The 10,548-nt window shown below is 47.5% G+C and overlaps 1 protein-coding gene across 4 annotated transcripts in view; it reads right to left on the reverse strand.

The window, feature by feature from the left end:
- The window catches only part of JARID2 (jumonji and AT-rich interaction domain containing 2), a 153,719-nt gene that overhangs the window by 64,304 nt on the left and 78,867 nt on the right, over positions 1-10,548 (reverse strand). For 3 of the 4 annotated variants that reach the window (XM_081827650.1, XM_081827652.1, XM_081827651.1), the window contains one exon: positions 3,308-3,477. In XM_081827650.1, the coding sequence (XP_081683776.1) occupies positions 3,308-3,477 (170 nt within the window). Of the gene's footprint in view, positions 1-3,307; positions 3,478-6,266; positions 6,288-10,548 lie in introns of those variants that run through there. The other variant, XM_081827653.1, reaches the window with a different exon arrangement.

The following is a 10,548-nucleotide window of genomic DNA, read 5'->3' on the forward strand; positions in this document are numbered from 1 at the left end:
TCAGAGCCAAAAAAAAAAAGGGGGGGGCGCCTGAGTGGCTCAGTTGGTTGGGCAGCTGCCTTCGGCTCAGGTCGTGATCCTGGAGTCCCAGGATCGAGTCCCGCATCGGAGTCCTGCATCGGGCTCCCTGCTCGGCAGGGAGTCTGCTTCTCCCTCTGACCCTCCCCGCTCTCATGTGCTCTCTCATTCTCTCTCTCTCAAATAAATAAATAAAATCTTTAAAAAAAAAAAAAAAAGAGTGTCAGAGCCAAGCAAGTTCACAAGGGTCCCACATGGTGAAGGAAGGGGTGGGAGCAGACACTGGGTGGGGAGAGGGGGGTTTACGCTGGAAAACACTGATCAAATGAACAAACCCAGTAGGGATAACAAGAGCCAGGTTTCTCAGTCTGTAACGTGAAAAGGACGAAAACCAGATTGAACCCACAGATGTTAAACTGGAATCGGAGAACGGGGCGCCTGGGTGGCTCAGTCGTTAAGTTTCTGCCTTTGGCTCAGGTCATGATCCCAGGATTCTGGGATCGAGCCCCGCATCGGGCTCCCTGCTCAGCGGGAAGCCTGGTTCTCCCTCTTCCACTCCCCCTGCTTGTGTTCCCTCTCTCGCTATGTCTCTCCCTGTCAAAGAAATAAATAAAATCTTTTTTAAAAAATGTACTGATTAGGGGCGCCTGGGTGGCTCAGTCGTTAAGCGTCTGCCTTCGGCTCAGGTCATGATCCCAGGGTCCTGGGATCGAGCCCCGCATCAGGCTCCCTGCTCCGCGGGAAGCCTGCTTCTCCCTCTCCCACTCCCCCTGCTTGTGTTCCCTCTCTCGCTGTGTCTCTCCCTGTCAAATAAATAAATAAAATCTTTAAAAAAAAACTGAAATTGGAGGTATCGGTGCTAATTCATGGATTTCGATACACACACAGACGTGGACCTACATCTAGATATACTGAGCACATGTGTATGTATGTACACACACGTGTCCCTGTGCATGCACACACAACACTGCACACATTCACAAAGCACCTAAGAGAAAGGACCCTCCAGCTAGGAGCACACCTCAGGCCCAGCCGCTGCAACACCAAACAGGGCTCCTTGGAGAAGTGGCTGGTTCCAGAACTGAGGAAGGGAAATGAGGATGAGCCTGGAGCAGTGATGGGCCCAAAAGCAAGGCCAGAAAGAGGACAGGGACAGGGCAAAAAGGACAAAGAAGCCAGCATGGAGGGGCTCCACTGAGGAAACCTGGGACAATCTAAACATCAAAATATAGCAAGAAAGAGGCGTCTGGCTGGCTCAGTCGGTAGGACATGCGACTCAATCTTGAAGTTGTGAGCCCCACTCGGGGGATAGGCAGACTGTACTTAAAATTTTTAAAAATCTATCAATGAAGATATATACAGATATATAGAGATATATAGATATACACACACACTTATATATATATATGTATTTTTTAACTGGCTCCATGCCCAGTGCAAAGCCCAAGGTGGGGCTCGAAACCAGAACTGTGAGATCAAGACCTGAGCCAGTACCAAGACTCGGACACTTAACTGACTGAGCCATCCAGGTGCCCCAAAATATATTTTTTTTAAAAATGGATTATGATCCTTTGAATGAAATAAGAATTGAGCCCATACAGATTTTTTTAAAAATGAATAGTGTTTGATGAGAAATGGAATATGGAGTTTCAAAGAACCTCCCAACAAAACACTTATAAGTGCTATTCCGGCCAAAAATGGAAAACGTGAATCTAATGATGAGGAAACGCTCGACAACCGCAATGGAGGGCCATTCCACAAAACAACTGGCCTGTAATCTTGAAGAGTCAAGATCACGAAAGACACAGACTGAGGTGGACATGCTCCAGAGTAAGACCATTAAAAATGCCCAACTAGGACCTGGATCCTCCGGCTCCAAACTGGAGCCTCTCTCTAGGGCATCTGAAGCCAATCTAAGATGAGGGTTTGTAAGTGGTAGTGATGGATCATTGTCAATGTCCTAATTTGGTTCAGTAAAGGAGAATGTCCTTAATTTAAAAAAAAAATACAAACTAATGTGTTAAGGAGTGATGGGGTACAAGGTGGAAATTCTCAAATAGTTGATGAAAAAATTCTACCATACTGAAATCTTGCTGTAACTTATTTCATAAAACTATTTTTTTAAGTACAGAACTCTAAATCTCAAGCCCCGCCCCCACCAAAATGACCAACAGCAAAGACCTCGACCTCCTGCTCACTTTCTGTCAACCAACCCCACCAGAGGAAAGCTCCACATTCATGGCTTCCTCTATTCTAACACTCCTCTGCACCTCCCATGGCCATTAGAGGCTCTCTGACAATCTTTTACATTCCTCATCAACAACCGTGATGAACTTAGTTCCTACAGTAGCCAGTTTCCCAAGACAGACCATGCAAATCCAAACTCAACCTTCACTGCAAAATTTTATCCTCGACCTTGCACTCGGCTCCTCAGTCCTGTTCATGTAAATGGACCATTATTTTCACCATTTATATACAGTTGACCCTTGAACAATGTGGAGGTTACTTAGGGGTGTTGGAATCCATTTGTAACTTATGAACCCCCAAAACTTAACTAGTAATAGCCGACTGTTGACCACAACACTTACCCATAACATAAACAGGCGATTAACACGTATTTTGCAAGCCGCATGGATTAGATATTGTATTCTTAAAGTAAGCTAGAGAAATGAAAACGCTATTGAGAAAATTGTAAGGAAGAGAAAATACACACACCCATGTATTTAATGAAAAACAAAACAAAACAAAAAAACCACCCTTGTAGAAGTGGTCCTGTGCTGTTCAAGGGTCAACTGTACTTGGAAAGTATTGCTTAAATTCTTCCCAAAGTAGTACAGTGAAAAGTGTGAACTCACTCGATGTGACTTAAGACAGACTTTACAAAACTTGAGCAAAGGAGACGATCTCCACTCACAACACCCGGGGCGGGGTGGGGGGGGGGGCCCACAAGACAAAGCACAGCGTTGGTAAAGCCCCCGTGTGGTGGTGATGGTGGGGTTCAGGAAGGGGCATCATCGGGAAAAGTCAGGCTGTAAAATTAAAGCTATAGCAACGACGATCTGTGAGACAGTGTGGAGAAGCCAAGAAAGGGGACTTATGTGTCAAATGAGAATAGAAGGAGAAATAGGAAGATTCCAATACCCCCTTCCCCTCCATGGCACTGGGCACTTCAAACATCCCCCAAACCAGGCTGGGAAATGGAAAGCCGTTTGCAACATGGAGCCCGGCTGCTAACTCTACTCCTGGGAACAGGGTCCTCCTCCCCACCTGGCGGGGAACGCAGTCTCACCTCGAAGGCAGAGAAAGGTAAGAAAGTCTTCTGTCTTGGGCTTCCTTTTAGAGAGGTCAGAGATTTGAGTAACTGGAGGGGGCAGCAATGGTTCCACTATTTTTACCGGAGTTGTGCTGGGACTGTTCGGCTGAGACTGCGCAAACTTCCTTTGTGCTTGCAGCCTGGGCCTGGAAAAGCAAAGGAAAATTAAAAATGAATTAGGCAGAGATCGGAGGATATAGATCTACATGCGGCCATAAAGTCAGGACACGAGAGGAGGAAAAAAAGACCCTAATTCAAGCAAACTCTTTCTAATTAAGGTTCTCTATCTCTCACGCTCTCATAAACCACAGGCGTGATGCAGAGGGCCATCAATTTCGTTAAAAGGCTGTGTTTTGTACACGGATTGTTGTACATTGGGCATTGCCAACACCGCATGTGGCCTCTGAGGACACGGGATTAATGAATGGCTTTTCTAGTTTTAAATTAAGTCCAGAGTAATGACAAAACACGCAAATCTTCCTGCCACACGTATCCAGCACTGTCCGCTTCAACGGGGTACTGTCACGAACACATACGTGATTCCCTTCATTTGTGCCCTGACACCTGGCGCCCGCCCCGGCCCCCACCCGCCTGCACATTGCTGACTCTTTCCGCACATCCCCTGGAGGAAGCAGTCTCCCCACCTCCAATCCCTTCTGGCCCCAATCCAGCCACACAAACTCACTACAAGAATGAAAGCTTATAATGCAGAAAAATCCATTTCTCTAGTCCATCTGAAATACAAATTCTGGGCACCCTCTGCTTATAGGTGAAGTCCAAACTTCTCTGTCAGGGATTCGAAAACTGGCCTGAATATCTTACCTGTTGGGCTTCTTTCCTGACACAATCCTACATACATATCGACCCCTCATTTATCCACGGTGTCTACAAATCACAACACTTCTCTCCTTGGCTAGGCACCTTTCCTTTACAAAATCTTACGTGCAAGACACTCCTTTCTATCACTGGAATCCTGATGAGTCTTGGCAAGCCTTCTTTACTTCCTTCCGAACACTGTAGCTGTTAATTTTCCTGCTTCCACATAAGAATACTACCTTATTTTTAGTTTACATGTAACTAACGGACATTTATCACGAATGACCTCATATCAGCTCTTTCTTCATTGTAAATATCTCCATTCGCAAGGGGAGTGGTAGGCACCTCCAAGGGCAAGAACCTGCAGGGGTAACCGCTGAGACTGTCTAGCCAGCCCTGCTCATAAAGACACTCAACATACAGGATTTGAGGGCCGGGGAAAAAAAAAACAAAACCGAAGGAACCACAAGCAGCCCGATGGCACAGGGATGGGTCAGAATCTAAATCTGAATCAATCACTGTGTGAAATTGATAACTGCCCTCTCCCTGGAAAAACCGCTTCGAGTACTGAGTAATAAAAGAAAACCAGGGGGCACCTGGGTGGCTCAGTTGGTTGAGCGACTGCCTTCGGCTCAGGTCATGATCCTGGAGTCCCGGGATCGAGTTCCGCATCGGGCTCCCTGCTCGGCAGGGAGTCTGCTCCTCCCTCTGACCCTCCCCCTCGCTCATGCTCTCTCTCTCATTCTCTCTCTCTCTCAAATAAATAAAATAAAAAATCTTAAAAAAAAAACAAACCTGCTAGATTACTAAAGCACAAATAAGTCTTCCTTTAACTATTGCTGGAATTACATAAAATAGTAATCATAGTATCTTAAACGGCTGATGACCACAATTCTTTCACACGTTAAATCAACATTCTGGTATTTGACAAACTAGTACAGCAAAATACACACACACACACACACACCCCTCTCAGTTTTCTACTAAAAAACTAAAAAAACTTGAAACACCCCTTGTCCAGACCAGTCTCTACTCTTGCCTCCGTTCCCAAACCCACGAGAAACACCGCCGTACAGATGACGTGCCCAGTACCAATGACATTTGCTCAAAAGGGAGACAGCACCCCCCTCCTTACTTACAGGGCAACCTTTGGTCCTTGAATCGTACAAACATTACGGCTCATCACAAGCGCTTGCAAACCCAGGAGTAACCACAGTGAAGCCGCCACATTCGAAAGCTATCAGCAGAAAGCTAAACAACTTAAAGGAAAACTCCCAAATATTAAAATGGTAAGAGAAAGGCAACACCACTGTCCCCGTGTTACGGAGAACGAAGAGTTTTGTAACCAACTGACTGCCCGTATACAAGACGAGACACACCAGAAGTGTGAGCAGGGGAAGCCACTAAGTCCAGAGGGGGAGCCTTCCAGGGAGAGATGCTGAAGGACCCGATGAAGGTGGGGGTGAGACTGAGCTAGGACAGGTGATTCTCAAACTGCGACGAGGATCACAGTTGTGAGTTTGGTGATGTTCCGTCCTGCCCTTTACAGTTTCTATCGGTTACAAATAGGAATCTTTATAATAGGACTAAACTGGGGCGGGGGTATGAAAAAAAGGACAAGCTAAGCAACGCAATGCCACCATCGGGGTGGATGGGCCCCACAGAACTACCTGGCTGTTCCAGCAAAGTCCCCTCCCTGTGAAAATAAAAACCCCAGTCATCGGATTCCAGCTGAAAAGTTTATCTTTTTTTTTTTTTAAAGATTTTATTTATTTATTTATTGGAGAGCGAGTGAGAGAGAAACAGCATGAGAGAGGAGAGGGTCAGAGGGAGAAGCAGGCTCCCCGCTGAGCCGGGAGCCCGATGCGGGACTCGACCCCAGGAGCCTGGGATCATGACCTGAGCCGAAGGCAGTCGCTTAACCAACTGAGCCACCCAGGCGCCCGAAAAGTTTATCTTTTTAAATCGGCAATCATACGAACACGTACATCTTCATCTGAACGGACCCAACTCTCACGCTGAGCATTCAAGAAACTGGACAGAAACACTGCCGGCCACCAAGCGGGCTGATGCTTAGGGCTTTTTTTTTTTTTTTAAAAAAAAAACAAATGCCACACACCATGAGCCCAAACGGAAGTCCAACACGCAAACACGGATGGGGCAAGACGAACGACCGCTCGGGATGCAGGAAGATACTCCACACTTTCGGGACCCGAAAGATAAACTGCTCCCACCATTGTTCACCTTTTGCCTGATGACTTGTTCGGTGAGACCATGAAAAATAAAGCCATTAACAGATTAAAAAATGGCAGGCAAATAAATGACCCCTTAGAGGACTAAGCCAAGCTCTCAAGTAATTATTTGTGAGACCCAGATGAAAGCAGAGACTGAGCCACGAAACAAACCAGTATCTTTTTTTTTTTAAAGGGCAGCCAGAAGACTCTTTATTTTGCATGAAGTGCAGGTCTGTGGTTTGGCTTCTCATCCTGCAGAGTCCTGGGAGGATTACAGAGGTGTTGGCTGGGCTTTGCTGGCCCCACACAATAGAAGAGTTTGGATGACACAACTTAGAGGCCACATCCATGGGGGTAAGCACTCTCGGCACGCTCGGCTGTGCAGGTAATGTTTGAGGGGACTCATTCCAGAATTCCGGATACAAGGAAATGAGTGCTTGTTATTTTCAGTCAGTAAAGAAGGGGTAGGTGGGAGGTTCCCACGTGCTGAAGAACCAGAATATCTGCACCTGGAGAGGCCTGGGGAGGAAAGGTGCTCTGTGGAGCTGAGGCGCAGGCCACACAGGACACCTACCAAACGCTGAAGAGGGAGATGGAGGGCCAGTCTCTGGCAGCATCAAGCAGGGGTACCCACCTCCTGAGGCATTTACTTCACCCACCCCCTTCTATCAGCTGACATTTCACCCAGAACCACATGCACCGTCCTATCCATTCCTTAGAGTGAAGATGCCTGAAAAGGAAAACACCTCTGGATGAAGACGGTTCCGAATCATCATGGGGGTGGAAAGAGAATGGGGTCCCTGGGGTCAAGTGGAGAACACTACGTGGGGCCTTGAGGGATAGCCAGATGGCCCTCCACTGCCCACTGGTGGTCCACAGAAACACCAGCATATAGAAAGCACAGAGGGCCTGTGTTCCTCAGCCAAACCACAGAAGGGATCAACCAGAGCATGATGCAGTCTCATGTTTGTTTTATTAACTGATCAAGGAAGGAGTTTCCCCTTAGAGAAGGTTTCATTCTAGAACGCTAGGTACATCCTTAGGTCAAGAAAACCCAATTAAAGCAAACTTCCCCGCCAGCCAAGTTACACAGATGAGACCGACTGAAACCAGCAGAGGAAAACATGAATAAATGTATTTATAGATGAATAAATACATGGAGGGTTACATTTTATTTACCGTGTGCTACAGTCAAGGGTTGGGGGCTGTGGGGTGAGGGAAGAGAAGTGCTCTCGGGTCAAACCACGCCATCACTGCCCGTCCATGGTGTGAATGAGTGAGAGTGTGTGTGTGCTTTTTTCTGTGTGTGCGCATGCGCGCCAAGTAAAAGACTAAAAAATTCAAAACAGCAGGCTCAGAGAATATAGATACAGGCTGCTATCTGTTTGGTGTTCAAGACAAATGTTAAAAGCTAAAGGCTTTCATTTTTTTTTGGAAGGATCTTGCCAAGATCACCCTCACTACACAGATCAACCAACTGAGCGGGGGAGACCTGCCTAAGGCCAAACACAGCTTGGGTGCAGGACAAACAAGACCAAAAGGCAAATGCTGGTTGCTCGGGTCAGAGTTTTCTCGGTCACATCATGCTGCGTCCATGTGGGACGCCTTGTCACAGGCAAGGCCATCTGGTGTGCCTTTTCTCTAGAAGCTCCCAGGTCTGGGAGTCCCATTCCAATTCACTCATTTAAAAAAAAAACAAAAAACTCAACCCTGCTGGGGTGAATCCCGTTTAAGCTAAAGTGTCCCAAAAGGGAGGAAAGAAAATGTGTTGAGATGAATGTCAACTCACTGATCTGATCTCTGAATGTCATTCTACGTAGAAATAAATGCCCTAAGACAGAGGCAAATATCCCAAGGGATCTTGCTTACTTGAGACTGCACTCTCCATCTGGAATGCCCTTCCCCTTTCTCTTGCCATGGCTGGCTTCAGAAGACACGCCCTCCATCGACGTGGGGAGGGCACGGCAGGAACGCGGCATGCTGTACCACAGATAAACACGCACCATCCATTCCTGAGGAATCACAGCGTTAAACACACCATGTTTTCGGAGCAGAGGGGCAGACTGAATGCTATCCAGAGGTGCCGGGGAGAGGTGGGTGGCCCTCAAAGAGACCCAACAGGAACGGGAGAGGGAGAGGCGTGTCGTTCTGCCCCAGGGAAAGTGACCAGCCATCCCTAAGTCTACCCAAAGGTCAACCGGGAACCAGTGTCATTGTGGATCCATTTCATAGGAATCTACAAAGCACCTGCCCACACGATCCCCTTTCTACCATGTCCACCGTCATCACTTAGTTAAGAATTCACTGAGCCATGTGCCCACCAGCAGCATCGTGCGATAGAAGCCAAGTGATGGCTTCTCGACCACCGTGATACACAAGAGGCCATCCCACCACAAGGCATAATGCCCTTGTGGTCCATGCGTCACAATGACCCCGGGCCACAACCCGCCGGACCCAGGAGGACGGTCCGGCCGCAGGCCCGTTCATGCGGGACAGGCACACAGAGACGGTGCATGCTGCGGGATCACGCTGCGGGAGCTCCCAGGGGGAGGTTCCATCCTCCCCCTTCTCCCTTCCACTCCCTGAGCTGCACGCAAAAGCTGCCATTTTTCTCCGGAGACTTCTCACATTTGGGGTTTAGCTGGCATGGCCAAGAGCCAAAAGAATGTTCTGCTTGATCACTTAAAATTTTACCCAAATAAATCTTGAAGTATGTTTCATGTTTAGGTTAAAAAAAAAAAAAAAAGGTACAGTACCTTTACAGGAACAAAGAAACACACCACAACTTAACACTGGCACTATTTTGAAAGTTAACAAACTGCAAGACAACACTTGTAAAGAAACACCACTGATGAGCCAACTAAGGTCTACGCGAAATATTTTGTGTTTTGTAGTTAAGCCTCCCTATGCCCCCCGACCCCCGCCGTCCTCTGATCACGCACGAGGACACCGCCCGCCATCAGAAGACTCACAAGGGGGTGGCCGTGGTATTCCCAGGTTCCGTGGGCCTTATCTACAGGACCGAGTTATTCCAGCTTAGTGCTATCTGCGCGCTCCACCTCTAGGGTAGCCCCAAATATGGCACAACAGCAATTTCTAGGTTAATTACATTCCAGTTCTGTCCGGGATTTCTGAAAGTTTACAAACCCGAGTAGGACACAGCGCAGGGGCACGATTAGGCTAGAGAAGGCAGGAGCAAGGGACACCGGGTGATTTAAAGAAATGCCCAGCTGGTCCCCCCTGGAGGGGCGTGTCTGCCAAAACACCGTTTTATTAACTCAATTTTCCAATATTAACAACGTAAGCTGGTAAAATCCAATTACTTAGATTACATCTCAATTCTAAACAAAGAGCAAGGAATGGGTGGGAGGGGAGGGTCTGTAGATTAAAAAAAAAAAAAAAAAAAAAGACACATCGTGTCTGGCAAATGCAAAATGACCAGCATGGCTGTGCTCTTTGTGCCGGGGTGGGAGCGGGGTCTGAAGCTTTGCCAACTTGCTGAAAGGCCTATTCAAAAAAAAAAAAAAAAAAAAATCCTGTGTTTCCATCCCCAAAATAATTACCCACTCTATTCTACCCCCAGACACACACACTACAAACCTGGCAGCGACTCAAAGAAATCAGGATTGTATGTGTGCGCGCGTGTGCATGTGTGTGATGGAGATTGTGGGGGGTCGAGCAGGGGATAGCCCCTGCCCAGGGCAAGCTGCCCACCAAATTCAAATGCAAGTGCAGTTGTGGGCAAACCACACAGGATGGTTGTAAACATCCTGTATAGTAGAGAGAAAATAAACATATCCTCAAGTGAACCAGGAGGCTACCAGAGACTGACTCATCCCCAACTGTAACAAGAAGCCCTACCAATGGACGACCCCCTTCTTTGCTCACCTCCCACCCTGCTCTGAGCTGCCCACCAGGGTTTGCTTTACCCGGGTGTGAGGATGTCTCAGGACAGGAAAGGGAGGTCGGGGGCTCCAGGAGGAGAGGTACACTACGGAGAATGCTCGCCTTATGGGGTTTCTCGAGTTCCTGTCACACTGGTTTTCAGAGGCCTCGTTCCTTGCTTGAACTCATAAACTGATGGAAGAGGCTATGGATGCTCAAAACCACAGGATGGGAAATATCCACAGCATTTGTCTTCATGAAGTTACATAGACAGCTATTTAG

The sequence above is a fragment of the Leptonychotes weddellii genome, chromosome 8, assembly GCF_054177405.1.
Source record: "Leptonychotes weddellii isolate Sample4059 chromosome 8, ASM5417740v2, whole genome shotgun sequence".
Classification (NCBI taxonomy): Eukaryota; Metazoa; Chordata; class Mammalia; order Carnivora; family Phocidae; genus Leptonychotes; species Leptonychotes weddellii.